The 20053-nt window shown below is 35.8% G+C and overlaps 2 protein-coding genes across 2 annotated transcripts; both read right to left on the bottom strand.

Annotated features, from left to right (window-relative positions):
- Positions 1-481: 481 nt before the first annotated feature.
- Positions 482-9288, bottom strand: MFP2 (multifunctional protein 2). The gene is made up of 18 exons (XM_086444163.1): positions 9089-9288; positions 7564-7635; positions 7425-7490; positions 7286-7342; positions 7107-7174; positions 6923-7004; positions 5244-5299; positions 4848-5150; positions 4666-4752; positions 3878-4052; positions 3620-3741; positions 3369-3532; positions 3038-3292; positions 2801-2922; positions 2527-2648; positions 1207-1355; positions 973-1111; positions 482-709 (listed from the first exon to the last, which is right to left on the bottom strand). The coding sequence occupies exons 1-18, from the start codon at positions 9183-9185 to the stop codon at positions 674-676; spliced, it is 2172 nt and encodes a 723-aa protein (XP_086300289.1). The 5' UTR covers positions 9186-9288; the 3' UTR covers positions 482-673.
- A 5908-nt stretch (positions 9289-15196) lies between these two features.
- LOC147402492 (MATE efflux family protein) lies at positions 15197-17281 on the bottom strand. Its single transcript, XM_086444161.1, has 2 exons — positions 17083-17281; positions 15197-16979 (listed from the first exon to the last, which is right to left on the bottom strand). The coding sequence occupies exons 1-2, from the start codon at positions 17128-17130 to the stop codon at positions 15588-15590; spliced, it is 1440 nt and encodes a 479-aa protein (XP_086300287.1). The 5' UTR covers positions 17131-17281; the 3' UTR covers positions 15197-15587.
- Positions 17282-20053: the final 2772 nt, after the last annotated feature.

Raw genomic sequence — 20053 nt, 5'->3', positions numbered from 1 at the left:
TAAGAATGCTAATATGAACACCATTCTATGATGGGATATTCAAATCATTAGGTGCCCTACGAAGCAAGATTCCAGATATAACTCATTCGCATACACCATCGTTTTATGAAACATATAATTTTAGCAAAACCTCAATTTTAAAAGTCTAACCAACTGAGATGACTATTATGGATATAAAGATGCTCAAAAAGATAATGAAAACCTCTTCACACTGGAAATGGAGAAATTAAAGAAAAATGTAACTGGGGCACATTCAAAGGCACAAAGTGCGCACAAACCAAACTAAAAAGATGTCAAAATGCGATTGACACACATTCAAGAATAGCACAGAATATGTTCAGAAGTCCATCCAAACAGGCCACAATCAATGTGGCTTGACTTCATTTTATCATATACTGATAAGATAAGAAGAAATCCAAAATGAAGAAAGAAATATCGAGGATCATTGCTGGAGTAAGGAAACACAGTGGACACAACAGCCTTTGAAAAAGGTAATATATAGCCTTAAATTAAAGAGTGAGATGGTTACAGAATATTATTGTTCAAGTCCTCACTTTTGGATCTTCTTACCGTTATTACGCATCTCATGCATTATTTAGCCCTCATCAAGTTTTGCTTCTAGCTTCTAAAACATATGGAATAGAAAGTGAACAAGATTACTAGCAGATTAATCTTAGAGCCGAGACTTGGCCTGCTCCAATGGGGCACTCTGCATTGGTTTCACAATGTGTCAGATTAGTAAAAAGCTTATGAGCAATTCATCAGATAAGGAGTCAATAAATAGACCTCCAAGCGCAAAACTGGGACATGATACAGACTAACACTCACTATTACAATTGCCATTTCCAACTGAGTCTCGAATCCATTCATGTTCTCAACTCTTGCTGATGAGTTATTGGTAGAGTGGCCATATGATGTCTACACATTTACTCTACATAATATAATCCATAAAAACCAGTTAAGATGTCTCACCAGAGAAGCCCCCTTGGCAGCTCTTTCTGCCAAGTAGGCAGAAGGCTTGAAGATTTCTCCATACATCTTAGTCCATTCCTCCAATCTTGAACAGATGTATCTAGATCCGAGTGAATCAGCCCAAAACAAGATCCCTCCCCTGATCAAAAGGTCCCCATCAGATTAAAGAACTCTACACTGCTTGGAAGAGAGAAACAGTTCTATTATGATCTACTATGCAAGAAACTCAGGAACCTGTATGGCGGGAAGCCCATGCCCATAACAGCAGCAATGTCGAGGTCGGCTGCCTTGACTGCAATTCCTTCATCAAGGACACGGCACGCCTCATTTACAACAGGGAAGAATACCATTTCCACAATGTCTTTATCTGATAACTTCATCAGCTGCATCCACGTAGAAGTCAAACAGAAAAAGCAAAAAAAACACATCAAAACATGTAAGATCACTTTTTAAGTAATTCATGAATTTCAGATACACGCTGACACATTTTACTAAAGAAATCTTTAATTTAATCAAATAGCTTATTTTCAGTAATGGTTTGTGTACTGCTTATATAATTTTAAGAAATAGCAGCTTATCTAAATGAATCTTCTATATTGGACACACAAAATGAATTGAATTATTCAAAAAATGTCTCTCAATATTTGAAATAAGTTATATGGATGTGTCAGAAAATTGGGTTTCCGGGGATCACTGTGACACTTCGTACCTGTGTTGGACGCGGAGGGTTGTGGCATAGGTTAAAAAAAATGCAAAAAAATTCTTTAGAGGGAGAGAGAGATTGGCCGGAACGGGATGCCTTGCAGGATTGCACCCACTAGACTGAATTGCCAACTTATGGCAGACTCCTGTATTTGATTGTGGCCAAGACAAGACACCCATCTTGGGTGAGATGTTTAGGCCTGAGCAGTACAAGATGCAAGAGTTTAAAAGACAGTTATTTGAGAATGGAATGCACTATATCAATAGCCAAAAACCAATAGAGTTTTGATTTCCAGGGATGATACAAATTATGGGCAAGCGATTTGGGGTCATTCAATATATAGCAAAAACTTGGGTACCTAAAAATGTAAAATTAACAGTAGAACATATATCTGGAGTAAGAACTGTCAAATCTAAATTTTAGGTTGAGCTCACCCACTGATTGGGTGGTCAACACAATGAGTTGGTGAGCCTCCTGAATGGCACAAAAAAAGGCAGAGTTCATTGAGAATCAAAGACTTCAAATCCATGATCTCTTTGAGGGATGGTCATGGTCAGATCAACCAATAAACCTGGGTTGAAAAAGAACTGTTGTAAACCACTAATCAACACAAGGTAAAACAATTGACACGACATATATATATATGGGCGTATTCGGGTGACACCTAAAACTGACAACTATTTTTACATAACCACCCAGATGTGGTCCATTTTTTCAATGTTTTCTACAACACCACTGGATGCCATTGGATCTTGTAAAATGGATGGTATCTGAGAGATGTAAAAATAGTTGTCACTTGTAGATATCCCCCGAACGCGACCCTGTGTGTGGAGAGAGAGAGAGAGAGAGACCTTGGGATCAACTTTCACACCAGACATGCTCCTTGCCTTCTCAATGTATTTCTTTAGTTCAGGGTCTGGGCTAGCCTTGCGTTTATTGTCATAGACATAGAAACCCTTGCGAGTGGTTTCACCTGAAACGAGGGTCATCAGAGATGTACTTTCTAAAGGACAGTGTTATTTATCTTAAACTTCAACGTATTAAAGATGATGACAACACAATACCCGTCTAAAAACAAAGAGGTAACAACTGGCAGCCTAATGTTTAAACAGAAAATATTGTTACCTGCTCTCTTATCCTCTTGCATGATAGGAATCAGCATTGATTTGTATGTCCTCTCAGGAAAGTTCTCAATGTACTGTACACCAGTTGCTACTGCGACCCCAAAACCAACCAGATCAACCAATCTGCATGCATAAAGGAAATATTGGAGCCCATTCAATGTTTCCATGGGACCAAAACTTGGGGAGCAAAAGCAACATCATGATTCTGGATACAGTAATACCATGATTCATTAAATACCTAAATGGGCCCATTGGCATCCCAAATTTGGTTATCGCCCGGTCGATTTGATAGACATCTGTACCATGTTCAACTAGTAGGAGAGCCACTTGTGTGTAAGGGAAGAACATCCTATTCACGGCAAAGCCAGTACAGTTCCCAACGACAATTGGGGTTTTCTTTATCTTCCTCCCAACATCTAGTAAGTCCACAATTACTTGGGGAGATGTTTTCTTGGTACGAACTATTTCAAGGAGAGGCATGACATGAGCCGGACTGCACCACAAACATACAGGGATGGTTGGATAAAAAAGGATAAAAGGAAAACAAATCACTGCAATTTAAATATTACCTAAAGAAATGAGCCCCGATGATCCGATCTTGGGACCGGGTCTTCTCGCCAATTAAGTTCAAGTCAATTGTGGAAGTATTACTAGAAAGTATGCAATGTGGTGGGCAGTATTTCTCAAGATCGGCAAAAATCTGCTGCTTTAAAGAGACGTTCTCAATTACAGCCTGTTTCAAGCATCCAAAAACGAAAAGGCAGTCAAAAATTTAGTATGTAATGTTTATTGACAAAAGAAAAAAGTATTCTCAACTTACCTCTATGACCATGTCAACGTCTCTAAAGCTTTCGTAATCAAGAGCACCTTTGAGAAGAGAGAGAGTGTTCTCAAACTTCTCTTGTGTCATTTTCCCTTTCTTGAGACGACTTTGCAAATTTGCTGAGAGAGCAAGATGTCAGATTGCAGGACATGAAAATTTTAAATGACAAGAAATTAATGAGCAGTATAATATATAAAAAAATATGGGGTGAATATCAACAAGTCTCAATGGGAGGTTGGTTATTAAGGGGCTAACCTTTGACTCTGCCAATCCCGGCCTGTAGGAATTTCTCGTTTACTTCTTTAAGGACCACAGGATAATTACTAAGAAGCAGAGCTGTTGCTATTCCAGAACCCATTAATCCTCCACCGAGAACAGCAACTTTACTTATTCTCCTTGGTACCAAACCCAAATCAGTGATGCCAGGAACCTGTTGCAAGTTCATGAAGAACAAGAATTAATCTATATATATATTTTTTTATCGGTCAAGAGTTAATCTACATTGTTATCATTTGGTTGTTGGATGAGAGGTAGACTCTTGGTAGATAAGCCAGGGTCAAGATCGTGACTTCAGGGCTGCCACAGAGTAATGTCCGGTGAAGATATGAGCAGACAGCTCAATCCCAAGGATGCACTGATTATTCTATGCCTATTTAATTTCAAAACACACCTGAGCAATGTTCAGGAAAACAGATTAATTTGGAAGCCAGTCTATCAGTTTCCAAGTAAAACTTGCTGAGTCACAGAAAAATTAATCCACAATGTAAAAACCAGCTAGGTCAACCATCAAGTACAGGTCGTTATAAAGCGGAATCTAGACTCACTATTAAGAAACTTGGCCATACAAAGTCAACATGACTTTTGAACATAAAAAACAAAGTACCAAGGCACTGATATTTCATTAATACATTCAAAATTAACAATTTACCAAGTTAGAAGTAAGATAAACTTTTTTCCTAAAAGATTTCCGAATCTTATACAAGATCTTTTTCTCTTAAGCTAAAAGAAGATAAACAAACACAACACCAATTCTTGGTTCAAACCTTTGAAGTTCCACGTTGAGCAAAGAATATGTGGACCAAACTCTTGCAAGTGTCAGAGTGTAGACATTTTTGAAAAGCTTCTGCCTCCTGCCAAGACCATAGACATCATTATGTATTTGCATATTAGCTACAGCTTGGAAGAGAAACAGAAACAAAAAAAAAAAAAAAACAGACATATATACCTTCAAAAGCCCAGAGCGGGGCCCAGAAACTATACCCTCTTCAATGACATCAATGCAGAAGAGTGGATGTTTGAGGTTGGGAGCTTGTTTTCGGGCCTGAACTCTGGCAAAATTGAGTATTTCCCTGGCCTCCCCAAGGGGCTCTAACTTGTCAGTTTTGTAGAGACTACAAACCCATGGTTTTCTCCGCTCCAAAATATCGAGGGCCCACCGACGAGCAGTGTTCACCAGTTCATCTTGTGGGACAATGAAATCTACAAGGCCTAAGGCATGGGCTTCATCCCCCTTAATTGGCTTCGACATCTGCATGGAGAGAGAATCAAAAAATTCTATATCTTGCAAAACATAGGTATTGATATTTAAGATCAAGAAATTGCAACAGGCAGAACAACTTACCAGCATCATTTCAAGGGCCTTAGAAAGGCCCACGAGGCGTGGAAGCCTCTGTGTACCTGAGACAAGTCTGGAGTGAGAATTTAATAGAAAAATAAATAACAATAATAAAATTCAGGTTATGCATTGACAAAGCAGAATTCTCTAAAAGCATGCTTAAATATATTATTTGAGAGTTAGCAAAGAAGGATCTTCCCCATTAGATAATGCTATTGCGAGAGGGAGATAATTTAACAGTTGTGAGTACATGAACCATGTAAAACATATCACAGTAAATATGGGATACAAGTGTAATATGTATGCATGGATGGGTGCTTTGCGTGTTTGTGTGTGCATGCATGTGTGTCAATGTGTATGTGCATGCATGTGTGTCTTCTTGGCATGGTATGTACAATATACAATACAAAATAAATGAATTATGATATATTGAGAAAAATGCTCTTTAATGGTCCCCATGGATCTAAGCATCCATGCTTCATGCATCCTAACCAAAGCACAGATTGGACCAGATAACAGAGACTCTTATAGCATAACCTATGTTATATCAAATTTGAGCTAATTAAGGACTTGCTTAGATAGACCGTAAAACAAATTTGGTACATTGTTTTTCAATTTTTGCTGGATGAGTTTTGGGTATCCATGGGTTTGGACAGCTCTAGTTTTTACCTTAATGAAGAATGAGCAACATATAGTTGTCCCAAACTTGGTGAATGAGTGATTTTACTTCCATGTCATTTTTACGTATCTCATTTGCACTATTCAATCTTCTGGCAGGTTAAACATGATCCAAATCTAGGTTGATCCTGAGATCGAATACTATTTTTTTTATAATACCAAAAAAGTTGCATTGGTTACAAATAACTATTTTCTTTTCCTCACCGGAGAAAGCATAACTTTAGCAACTACTAAAAAAACAAAAATAATTCCATACGAAGCACAAAGGCCTTAAAAAATCTAAGGTTCGTATAGTCAACTTGCAGGCTTGTAGCAAATGATGTCAGCCTTCGGGTGCTCAGGTTCTCACCACAACTCAATATGTGAGTAGTTTTTTTTCTTTTTTTTAAAGTAGGTTTAAGTGTGAAGGCTGGGGTTTTGATCCCAGGTTTGTGGAATCACCACACACAGACTTTACCAGGTCACCAAGGTAATACCTTCTCAATATTTGAATAAGTTACCTGGAAAAGGGGTAATGTTGAACCAATTAATAAACCAGCAAAGCACACCAGGGTTACCATTTACCAGGTGTTGCAGTACCTTAACATTCAAGATGACGACAATGATTTTCAGGTCAGACCCAAACAAAAGAAAATGTTAATATCCCCAATTACAGTACATTAGAGTATTGTACACCTTAAGAGTTCAGACACCTGTAGTATTTTGTGGATTATTTGATAATTACAGCAGAGAAAACAATGAAATGTTGATTAGGTTCAACAATCAAAGGAGGACTGTATATTGAGGAAAACTGAAACATAAGACGGAAAGCATAATCTACCCAAAAATATTTCCATTATTCAAAAGATAGCCAAACACCACGAATTTTCTTGACTTAGATGATGCACAGAATATTATCACCATTAAAACATCAATTAATCAGAACATCAAATGCACTTATAAAAAAAAGTCAGAGACTCCCATGTTCCAAAACCATAATGTTTCATAATACAGACACAAAACTATACCTCCAAATCCAGGAATGACTCCAAGTTGAAGTTCAGGAAGGCCTAGTTGTGCAGTGGACGTCGAAATGCGTGCATGACATGCCTGAAAAGGTAAGAATTAGCCAGGTCAAATAAAGTGAATGAAGAGATTGCACCCAAGCACAATCAATATTACAGACTTATCCCAGATAATTGCATCACGTACCATTGCAACCTCTAAACCACCACCCAGGGCAAGGCCATCAATAGCTGCGACTGAAGGTTTTCTTGCACCTGAGAAGCATAGTAACCCACAGAAGTTGTCAACAAAATCTGATCCAATAATGATTAAAAAAAATCCCATAATGTAAAGAAAAAAATTATATTAAAACTATGAATAGTTACCCTCTAAAATGTCCGTGATAATTTCAATTGATATAAAACCAGGCTTTGGCTGCTCCACTGTAACATATACCACCATAACTTTAACAAATGAGTGATGGTACAATGGTATGATGTAAAACAAACAAAACGATAATCGTACCCTTTCCTCCTTGAATTCCACCGAAGGCAGTGATATCAAAGCCTCCAGAAAATTTGCCTCGTGCACCTACTCAAATATCTCAATCATTTATATCCTTCAAAGGAAAAGAAAATATATACTGTAAACTCTTTTCTTCTACCTGTAATAACAATCGCTTTCACATCATCTCTGCGCAGAGCTAGCTCGTAATTCTCTTTTAAGCTGGTTAATACTGGAAAATAGTAAAAAAGAAAAACAAAAGAAATAAACTTATACGATGTTATTTAAACACAATGCTGAATGCTAATTGATAAAATTACAGTGACCCGTAAAATGACTTCTTATTGATAAATCCTCAAATATGAGGTTTTGAACAGTAAGTTTAACGTGATAAGCAAAATAGATAAGTGCGTACGATAAAGATTACGATAATTTGATATGTTCAATTGAAGATGTGAGACAAATCACTTTTATGGAATTTACTCTCCACCGCCAAGTCTAAGTGTTAGATCCCCTCTGAAGTGTATTGTTTGACAATACATATAGCCTTCTCCTCAAGCATCTAATAGTTAGACATTTCAAGGCTGGAAGAATTACTTCTAATTCCCTAACTGGCACTAAAACCCATTTACCTTTTTATGTCACAACAAAATTTAAATGAATCCTTTTCTTGCAAAATTACTTACTGGATAATACAAGGAAGTCCCCCATAATTCATATTGATCCGTGTGAATTTTTTTAAGTTACAACCTCAGGGCTCAAAGGATCACATTCACCTTGATAATGTTTGTAAATAATCCAAAGTGCATTTATGGACTTAAAAAAAAGGACCTAGATCATGGTAACAAAGTATTAGATACTCCCAATTATGGATAGTAAGAAACAGGCCTTTCACATATGAGAAATACCATGGAGCTTCGTGCATGTACAAATTGCTACAAAGAAACCCAATTGGGATTAATGATGTTTGTAAATAATCCAAAGTGTGTTTATGGTCTTAAACAAGGACTTAGATAAAAACGTATAAATTGATATAGAGAAACCCAACTGGAATTCATTTTGCTCTAAATTTCAAAGTTGCTCCAAAATTGCGATAACTATTGCCAAAGCTCGACACTAACAAACCCACCCAAACTCTGCTGCTTCTGGATCTGTCCCTAGATCCAAAATTCACTTTCCATTCCATTTTCTATTGAAAAATGACCCAACATCTACCTCTCGAATCTCGATTAGAGGGTGATTAGGATAAAACTTCTAGGGTTCTCAAATGTACTCAGATTTGCATCATTACCTAATCAATTTAGCTCATTACAAAAGTTCTCATAGATACATATCTAAAAATAGAAAATTGAAGTAGAAATAGAAATTATTATTATTAAAGAAGAAATGGGGCAGTGACATTCAATGAAAATCATGATATAAAATTCATACAAATCTCAGAATTTATCAGAAAGAGATCTACAAATCAAACTCTAATTATATCCCATTTCTCTCCAAGATATAAATCCTCCTCTAACCCTTCTAGTTTCCCTTCAATTATACGAAAAGAAATCAAGTAAAATCAACAAAATATTAATGTCTTATTGGAATTACAAAACCTAAAAAAAAAATCTCTACAAATAAAACACAAAATCACATAAATTCGGAGAGAAAAAAAAAAAAAAAAGGTGAGGGAAAGAAAGTACCATCAAGAGAAAGGGAATTAACAGGTGGGTTGATGATAGTGATGATAGCCACCCCATCAGTCCCAACCTCCATAACTGTTCTTCCCTTGTTGCTCATATCTCTCTTTCTCTCTGTTCGATCTTTCCTGTCGAGTCCTACTTTGGTGTTCGTGATCAAAGTAAATAGACGAAAGCGGTTAGTTGGTTTTATTTAATGATGACTGATGAGATGATAGTGATGAGGTAGCGTGTTCCCTCTGTATCTGACTTTGACGTATTGGGACGTTTGTTTGCTAGCCTAACTAAGGATAAGTTCCATTTTTCGAAATTTTCAATATCGTTTACACGTCACCAATCTATATAGAGAACAATAATCATGGCCGTCTATGTTTATGTTCGACGCCATTACATTCACAAGTTGGTGTTCCTCGAGATGTGTACGACAGATACTTGGTGGTGATGATTCCGAGGTTCGCACTTTTCTATGCTACACATCTTATGACTAGTAACTAATGGGGTGGGTAGACTTTACCAAGGTGGATCCTCCTCCATCAGAAGGATTTTATTTATCGTGCAACTTAATTCGGCTCAAATCGAGAATCGAATCAAATTATAAAATTTGGATTGATTTGATTTAATTTAGATTTATATCGATTAAATTTTGAGTTAAAAAAATGAAGAATCGATGAATTCGATTTGATTCACGATTCAGACAATATAAAAAATCGAACCAAACCGAAAATCAAACTAATATTTATTTAAAATAAAATATTATATATATAATTTTTAACAAAACCCTCATCTCTCTCTCGCGTCTCGTCTCTGCGACCTGCTATCAGTGGTGGATCTCTCTCTCTCCCTCTCTCATCTCGTCTTTACAACATGTTGTCAACGGCGGATCTCTTTCTCGTTGCGGTTACGACTTGTGTCTTGCGTTATGCGATCTGTGACTTATGGCTACGACTTACGATAGGTTCCTCTCTCTCTCTCTCTCTCAGTGCGGCTACGATTTACGACCAAACTGTAAATCTCTTGGCAACCCATAGAACCAAACCTAACCAAATCGAAGTAAGGTTAGTTTTGATTGGTTTGATTTTAGAACAATTCGGTTCGATTTTGATTCTCATATGATCGATTCGATTTTGATTTTACTCTAACTTGAACCAACCCGAACCAAGTTGCACCCCTAATTTTATTAGTGAAACACTTTCCTTACTGATATAGTAAGATTTTAAGTCTTATTAAGGGTCATTTTGCTCAAATGGATCACCACATCAGCAATCCAACAACACAACCCTCTAAGTTTCATTGAAAAATTCAGATTAAAAAAAACGTGATGGCCAAAATGACACGTGGCATAAAAGATTTTAGGAGATTTTTGATTAATTTCAATGCGGAAAAAAAAGTAAGTAAAATGTATTCTAAGCATTAAAAATATTAGAGATTTTAGAGGATTTTGGTTGAACATGAGATACTACTCATACCAGTGAAGGGTACTCTTGATATTAAATTTCTACAAATTTCACTAGAACCTCTTCTACTTTTAGTAATATATATATAAAAATAAATAATTTTAAATAGAATTAAATGATTTATCTCATCTAAGAAGAGATGACATAGGCAAGTCAACTCAATATTAGTAAGGGACGAGAAGAAATGTTGAATTTTTAAAAGATAATAAATAGAAACATTGTTTTAAAAATAGTCTAATTTTAACAAATTTTTGTATTTTTTGACAAAAATAATTATTTTTTAATTATTTAAATATTTATTTAAAATAGAAATATGATCATGTAATTGAGAGTTTTCTAATTAGTTGTTTTTTTTATAGAAAAAAAAGTTATTATTATATTAATATATAAATATGATCATGGGAATGAGCATATTTTATGTCGTTCATTTGAGATGAGATGACTCAAATGAGTCAACTTGGTATATGTGTGGAGAGACAGAATATGCCAATTATAAAAATTAAAATTGAAATTTAGCGGTGAAAATTAACTCTTTTTTTGGAAGGAAAAAAAAATTCAAAGTTTATCAAATTTTGTCCTTTACAACCCTGAGACATGGGATCGTGTTTTTTGATGCCATAAGGTGAGCCCAATGACCCTTAGTAAGGGTGAAATCCTTACTAACTTCGTAAAGTTAGTCTGAGTCATTTTATTATAAGCCATTCTATTGAGAGGTTCTATTGGGGTGGTGTTAGCAAAAGTCGGTGTGACAATAGAATATGTATTCTATTCGCACACACCATTTAGAAGAACAATTTCCTTACTAAGGGTTGTTATGTTAAAATGGATTATCACATTGGCAATTCAACACCACAACCCTCTAGATTTCGTCGGAAAACTTAGATAAAAGAAAAAAATAAAAAAATGGGCTTCACTCAAGACTTGAAAATGGATGGCTATTGAACTTTTACAGAATTCTCAAATTTTAAATTACAATTCAACAGTAACAAATATTTATTTTGTTTGAAAGTTCATAGAATTTTGTCCTCTACCACCCGAACATTGGATTATGCTTTCAAATGCCACAAGGTGAGCCCAAGGACCCTTAGTAAGGGTGGAATCCTTACGAACTTAGCAAGGTTAGTCGACCGCACCATTTATGCTTAGTGCACCGAAGTTCAAATCTAGAACATTATTCATGTTACAAACAAAATAAAGGTTAAGAATCTGAAATGAAATGGTGAATTCGAAAAACGTGATTTTAAAAAAATGGTGGAATCAACAAATAGGTAATTCTTATCAAATAGAAAACAAATAACAATACGTATGAAAGCATAAAGACCACAACAACAATATTGTGGTTTTTTTTTTTTTTTTTTAATATTGGTTCAAGTTATAACCTCAACATTACAACGATTTATAATATATTCAAACAACTTCAGCAATTGAAATGGAAAAAAGTCTGAGTTTTTTTTTGAAAAACTACACTTGAATTGTAGTTTCTTAAATTGAAGTAGAGTTTTTCCTGACAACTTGAAAAACTTTGAAGAGGGTTTTTTGTGATTTGCAAAAAACGATGTTTGTCAAGATTGGTTTTTGTAATTTTGGAAAAAATGTTAATTTTATTAAAAATATTATTTTATTTAGGTTTTTTTAATAAAAAAATCCCCAAATGTCTTTACTTATATTCATAAACAGGCAATATTAAAACAAAAAAAAAAAATATCGGTTCAATATTATTCAGTAAATTTGAAATACCAATCAACCTTTTAGTGAAAATTCTAGATGCCCATTGAATTTGGTCATTTATTAGAAATAATAAAATGACAAAAATGCCCTCATCATCTCTCTCCGACAAAATGCCATTACTCTTTCAATGGGCTGGGTTTTCATAATGGACTGGATTTGGGTGGTGTTACTAGACCCATTTAGTTATCTGGCCAAGTTAGCCCGATATATAATTAAGGCCAAGATCAGTCTTGGGGAGCTAGGAACATCGAGAAGGACAGGCCCAACCACTTATAGAAAATTTATTGTCCTATAGAAAAGTTATTGTCCTAAAACTTATGGGCTAAGCCGGGCTTGGACATGAATATATTTTATATGGTCCACCTTCAACATTAGTTAAGTGAGGCTTGGGCTATAATTTTGAGCGGGCCCAGCCCATTGAAAGCCCTACTTTAGGATACTTTGTCTAACCTCTTCAATCCCTTGTAAAAACTCTATATTCCTCTCTCCCCCCCCCCCCCCCCCCCTCCAAAAAAAAAAAAAAAAAAACTCTCTTGATCTTACATGGAAGAAAAGGGTGTTGTTATGATAATTTTCTTAGAAGTCAAGGGGTATGTCATCATTAATTTGAAAACCTGAGGTTATCTTTAATTTTCACCAAAACCCAGAGGGGCACCATAAAATTACCCTTTTTTATGGGGGGGTGGGGGTGATTATAATCAAAATGGTATTCGAGCCAGCAATCCTATTAAGATAGATACTCACATCCTAGTGGTCCCCTCCCCCTCCCTGATTTATGTTTGACTCTCCAGATTTTCCACAATCACTTTTATCACGCATGATCTGTTTACATCTTAAAAGTACTTTTGGTCCCATAATGCCTTTTGTTCCTGGGCCTTCTTCTAAACCCAATAAGGTAACAAACATCAATATTGGACCCTTATTCAATTATACAAATAAGGAGCAATGGTGGGCTCAAATGTTTCATGCATTATTTTATTTACCCTATAACTTCTATAGGTTGATATGATGCCTCTTAGATACCCGAATATTTGATCAATCATACCCAAGGAGTGTTTCGATGAGAGCAAAATTAATTAAGAGTCGTGATAATATGACTCGTACTCAATCGATACGCCTCGGGATACATGATTATATTATCAGGACTCAAAAAAATATTCTAATTTTTTTTTTTACAAATGAAATGAGGTCACATATGCTAACCCCAAATATTATTTCTTCCCTACTAAATAATTATTTATTTAATTTTTTTATTTATCAAAATGGTAGAAAAATCCTAAATAAGTGATGAAAAATCAAACTATTACAAGACAATTTGAAATTCCCAAAATGCCCTCCTTCAAGTGATGGCCCAAATTCACAACCACAGCCATCCAAATGAGCAATCACAATATATTGTGGAGTTGATTGCATGCGACTCCAAGTATACTTTCTCCTTGAGGCGTGATATATAAATTAGCCATTCGTCGACATAATTAGGCCACTCTATCCATCTTTATTCGACAACAATGGGGTAGATAAATACAATACGTAAGTATAATTCTAAGCTCTCGTAGTCTACTTTACCTTTATTAATTTATTAATTTTTAGTTTTTCTGGTAGGTACGTCTAGTTGCAGAAAAGTTACTTTTGGTGGAGTTACTAAAGTCTAAATTAAAGCTATGGGTATTAGAGAACCATACGTATGGCTTTACTTTTACATACTTATACATACATATAGTTTCATATAATTGGATTGAAAGATGAGTTTTATTTGGTGAATGAGAAAGAAGAAGCATAAGTACACAAACAGTGAGAATATATGAAGAGATTTGGAGGTGCACTTGCATCCATTTACGTTCACATCTAAAACACCCTAAATTGGAAACTCCTCCTATAGTCTTTGCACCAATTTGTTGAGATTTTGCTGTTTTGTGTTTATATGAAAAGGATAGAAGACAAACCCACGTCGACAATAGTATTCAATAAAGGAAAATCACAACTTTTTTCTAGCATGGGTTTTAGTGATGTGTTTTGTGTAGTCGCTTGATCGATGTGATATTTACGGGATCATCATTTGCCACCATTAAAATCTTTATATAAAAAGATATGGGGTCGGCTAAACGAATCATATTAATTCCTAGGGTCAATTCTATCTGAATTGCAATGTCTTTTGTTAATTCAAGTGTATTCATATCGAATTCCACTATGATCTCTACTATTTTTTGTGTAAAATTAAACTATTAAAAACCCAATATAATAGTAATTAATTGATGTTTTGATGGATTAGGGGAATTGATTTCTATCTTGTACTTGTGAGGGGGTCCAACATGTGGTCCATTATTTTAGTGATTTATAAGCAAAACATTACACAAGAATCTTCTTAATAAAACTAGTGGAATGCACGTGTGATGCATGTGAGTGAAAATGAAACTAGGAATCACACATTCAACAATTAAAACATTAGAATCTTTGATGAACCTTACAAGTTTGTTGTTTGTCGTTAACGATATAAACAACACTGTCGATTAATAATATGGTCTGATTAGATGAAATTGCATCAATACTTACGAAACTTGAAGAGTGAGGAAGTTATTGAAGAACGGAACGAGGAAACGACAAGGGATATGAAAACATTTCGATCATGCTTGAGATATGGGTTCATTCAATTGATAGTTGAATGGAGGAACATGATTTGTTTAGTTGACTCTCAGAGTTAGATAAAACTTTTGAAATGGATTCACATAGAATTGAATGGAGGAACATGTCATGCATCCGTAGCTATGAAGTCAAATTACATTAAAGGAGAAAAAAAGAATGAAGTAATTAAAACTGCATTAATTAAAGATTAAAGACTATAAGACAATAAAGGGATCAACTAAAACTTTAGTGATAGAGAGAGGCATTGAACAAATTTCAAGTGAAAGAAGAAATGGTGCCAATTCAAAAATGAGCCAAAAAGTAATATTAGCTTCTCTCTTTTTTGACATTGTAGCAAATTAAGCACAAGTAGCTTTTGAACACTTTTTTACACATAACTTCAAACCCTTACATAAAGTCTTTCTCTCTCTCTCTCTCTCTGAATTAATTTTTTGCTAATTAGATTTATAAGTTGAAGTGGGTTGGATGGATAGATGGGGATAAGCACTAGCCTGCAAGGGAGATAAAAGCTGATCATGATGAAACATATTTACACAAAATGCTGTAAAATATAAAGATGATGTACGTTTTGACAGGTCTATTAAAGTGATATTTTTGTATGTATCCCTTGCACTCATGTTTCAAATGCTACTTCTTTGAGAAACCCATCTTTTACCTCTGATTTTGTTGTTGGGTCTTCTTCATGCATGTACACAACCATCTCTTCCTACTAAGTCTTTGGCCTTTAAAGTCTCCCCATCCCAATCTGTCTTGCAAATCACTGTTATGATGGAGAAAGCACAAGTTATTTGTGCTGCTAGAAGCCCATAACAGAGGCCCACAAACCCTAGCTCCAAAACAAACCCTAGGAATATGGCTACTGGAGTTCCAACCAGGTAAAAGGAGTATAGGTTTATCGTGGCACCGACAGTCGGCCTAGCACTTCCTCGGAGCACGCCACAACCCGTCGTCTGTGGGCAATTTGCAAGCTCGCAAAGGCCAAGTATGGGTAGCACTGCAATAGTTAGCTGTAGAACCTCATCATCTTGGGTGAAGACCCTCCCCCATGGCCATTTTCCTAAGGTGGTCCATAGGAAGCCCAATATCGAAACTAAAATGGCAAGTGTCATTGATACCATGGTTGCTAATCGGGCTTTACCAGGCCTACCGGCCCCGAGCTCATTACCGACACGGGTTGACACCGAAGCACTAAGGGCGGCTGGTAATGTGTACATTAGTGAGGTGGTTTGAATGACAATAGCCGATGTCGCTAATGTAACATGAGGTTGATGAAGATAACCTGCAAGGAGTGTCATGAACTCGTACCACCACCACTCGAGACACACGGCTAGACAACTTGGTATTGCGAGTCGAAGCAATATCCCCCATTCCTCACCTAGTAAACTAGTCGAATTGAGGACTGAAGATGGTTGTGACAATGGTGTATAAAGAAACTCCTCTGAGGATTGTTTATAAAACATGTAAACTAATAAGAAAATGAGAGTACTAAAATTGGTGACAAAGGTGGCAACCGCGATACCTGCTACCCCAAACTCAAGAGTAAATGCTAAAACGATCGTGATCGGAAGGTGAAGAAGGACACCTAACAAAGTGCACCACATAAGTGGCCAAAGAGCCCCTTTACAACGTAGATAGATTCGTAAAGGATGAAGAAGGCTATTAGCGATTAGATCGGGTACTACAAATTGGCAATAAAGGCTAGCAACTTGTGTAATATCGGGGTTTTGATGGAGTCTAAGCATCACTGATTCGAGATTAACCCATAACAATCCGATAGGTATTGAGGCACATAGTAGCATTAAAATGGTTCTTTGTAATGTAATGGCTACTAGGGGAAGATTGTGCGAACCGAAGGCCTGACTACAAACAGGATCCATACCCATGGCTAGGCCCGATAGAACCGAATAACCTGTGATGTTGGTGAAGCTGATGGCAAGTGCACCGCCGGCTAGCTCGAGCCGACCAATCCTGCCCATGCACATAACTGATATTATTCCCTTGAGGTAGCCAATCAAGCTCATGGTGGCAATAGGGAAGGCTATGTCCTTAATTCTGCTAAGTTCCTCTACAACCTAATAAAAGTCATGAATCAAAAAATTGTGTCAGAGAGAAAGAGGGAGAGGAGTATTAAAATTGAGTGATGAAGATGTTTTTGTTGGTGTTAAGGTTTCATACCTCTGGCATTGTCGGGTACTTTTGGGTCTGATCTTCTTCTGCAACCATTTCTTTAACTTTTCTTTTGTTTTAGAGAGAGTTAACAGATATATAGAGAGCTTTAATGGTGGGGAGTCAGTTGTTAGTGGGTGAGAGATGAGAGAGAGAGAGAGAGCGAGAGAGAGCGAGAGAGAGAGAGAGAGAGAGAGAGAGGTGAAGGCAGTGAAGTTTACCAAAAGAAATAGAAGATTTTTATAAGGGTGGGGAAGTGGTGGGGGTTACTTACAAGTTTGAAATGAGTGAGTAAGGTTGAGTGAAATAGGGAAAGCATGAAAAACCATGTTTTTGTCTAGAAAGTTTAGTCCACATCAATTTTATTTTTTATTTTTTTATTTTTTATGGAGAACCAGTGTTCTAAAGCTTGTATTCATTCTTCTGACATGTGGAGCGTTTCTGTAATAAAGCATATACTGATTGATATATAACCCGACTTCATTTTAACCTAAAGTTAAATTTGAGGATAACTCTTTACAGAATGGGATAGAAATTCTTTACTCACCAAAAAAAGTCAATATGGGATCTCATAGAATTTTGGATCAACTAATTGCATGAATCCATATATATTGAGGGTATCTCTAATTTTAAAAAATTACCTGAATTAGACTTCATGTTATTGATCGAATGAGAATCTGTAAAATCCCGTATTAATTTTCTTGTGAGCAAAAACTCTCTTCTTAAAGATAATCATATTCACCGTGCCATGAAATCATTACAGATCAAAATTATTATTATTATGCTAATGTTGGGGTGACATTGGATTTATTGCGATTCTCACATTTCAGAAGTGGAGGTGCACACATAACCTTAGATGCTTTTTAATCGTATCTCGAGAAAATACATTTACGATTATGTGCACAATGCACATCAAATGTGCCCCCAACACGACTCTTATTATTATTATTTACTAATATCTAGTTTTGATTGTGAACTATACCCACCAACACACTTATTTTTTTATTTATAGTTTCAAACTTTGATGCAAGTGCTTTCCTCTCAAAATTGCAGAGAACTTTTATTTTCGAATTAGATACCATTAAACATATATTATTTAGTTAATTCGGGTAGTTGGAGTATAGTTCAATTGTTCTATAATTATTTTTTCTACGTCTGGTATTGGGGCAGAGCTACACGATACTCCACTAAAATATTTGACCCTCATCAATTTATTTTAATAGGATTGCACGAATCCCAAGATAAATTTGGTTCAATGAACATTAGAAAGATGGTTCACTAAAAAAAAAGAACTTTTTGTCCACCAGCACCTTTTTGGGCCTATCAACCCATAACATTTTCCCATCTGTTGGTGGGCTTATAGAGAAATTTTTTGACTTCAAATACGATTTATATCCATTTGATCAAACTTCAAATAACTCCTCTCTCCCCCCTTTACACACAAATGATAAATGAATCATTCCATTGATTGAAAATCATCGATGAAAAATGTCCAAATCCATCGGCATCTCTATCGAACGATTGTCCAAAGATTTGGGATGGGCTATACGAAGAATTTGTTCCACAAATCAAGGAACCACACATGACAAAAGCACACCAATTTTTTATTACAAATATATATATAATATATATATAGCGTTATCTTTGGGCCCACTGATCATGAGCTTTTCACTAATTCTGATAATAAGCCTGATTGATGATTTTTAGCCATTCGATGTAATGACAATTCTACTATTGAAAATTCACATGGCACCTGTTTTGGTAGATGTAGCAACATATACCATGTAAGATGGATATGTAATGTGGTTTGGGTGTCTCAAATTGAATTCTTCTGGACATTTTAAAGAGGGCTTATAATATCACACCAACTTTTTGTTATAACAAATCAATCGTAGAATTATGTATTCTGCATCACACTTCATCTCTTCTCTCTTAACCATGTATTTTCTAAATCAGGATTGAAATAGAGGAGATGAAACAAATGGGAGGAAAAACACAAAATTTCTAAAGATAAGTAATATTTTAGAGCTTCAGTGCAAATTTTCTAGGGCTCTCCATTTTCCATAGGAGTGTGTTCCATTTAAGCCATTGGTTGGATGAAGAGTCTGAAATGTCGTTTGAGGCTAGTGTTTTCCTTTTATGGATGTAGAAGATCTCGTATGTAGGCCCATAGAGTGATGGGTCGAAACCATAGTTACGAAGTGCGATTAGACGATAATGAATACTGAACTAATTAAGCAAGTTAAGTGGTCCAACTCGGGGATTTCTCTCTTCATACCTCAAGAAAACAGCAAATCACGAACTATATGAATCATATTGATTGTGAAATCCCTAATCATATTGGAGACCTTGCATGTGCACCATGTGTTAGTCACATGAGTAAGGATGGTGACCCATATTATTTTTGATGTTGATCGACCTCTCCGAGATCATAATCATCATCATAACCCATTATCTATCAAATATCTGAGGTCGGTTGAACAAATCATTAATGGTCAAACCAACTGGACCGACTTTCCTAGAATGATGGTGAGTATTCCTTAATAATGAAGACATACAGTCAGATCACATTTTCAATCACATTTGAAAGCTTTAAGTGTCAATAATATAAACTGCTTTTATGATTAGAAGGTTGTTCATACCATATTTTGGTACTTCCGTGCAAGTGTAAAAATCAAAATGAAACACACCCATGGGACATGGGGTCTATATAACAAAGTAATGAAAATGAAATCTAGAAAAGAAGGCATATTAATGGAATCATCCTGCCCTATTGTAAGATTTGATGGCAAGAGATCCGATGCTCCTGATGGTAAGGTGGTCCACTCGATGAGATAGAAATCGAGAGTTCCATTGGAGAGCTTTCACTATAATGAATAGTAAAGGAATTAAGTATGACACACACGTGATTTAGGACCCATGCCTCAATAGGTCCCCAACTAAGATATATTTAAGACTAGATAATCTTTCGATCCATCCA

Source organism: Akebia trifoliata, chromosome 5 (assembly GCF_017979445.1).
Source record: "Akebia trifoliata isolate Shusen 1 chromosome 5, ASM1797944v1, whole genome shotgun sequence".
Classification (NCBI taxonomy): domain Eukaryota; kingdom Viridiplantae; phylum Streptophyta; class Magnoliopsida; order Ranunculales; family Lardizabalaceae; genus Akebia; species Akebia trifoliata.
This window is presented reverse-complemented; position numbering and strand designations above follow the sequence as displayed.

Bases quoted from the DNA above. Each gene is read 5' to 3' on its own strand.
- MFP2 (XM_086444163.1), bottom strand. From the start codon at position 9,185: ATGAGCAACAAGGGAAGAACAGTTATGGAGGTTGGGACTGATGGGGTG. The intron at 7,491-7,563 runs GTAGAAGAAAAG...ATATTTGAGTAG, and splicing joins GAAAGCGATTGTTATTACAG to GTGCACGAGGCAAATTTTCT. The intron at 4,053-4,665 runs GTTTGAACCAAG...AACTTGCAACAG, and splicing joins CTCAACGTGGAACTTCAAAG to GTTCCTGGCATCACTGATTT.
- LOC147402492 (XM_086444161.1), bottom strand. From the start codon at position 17,130: ATGGTTGCAGAAGAAGATCAGACCCAAAAGTACCCGACAATGCCAGAG. The intron at 16,980-17,082 runs GTATGAAACCTT...GACTTTTATTAG, and splicing joins AGTACCCGACAATGCCAGAG to GTTGTAGAGGAACTTAGCAG.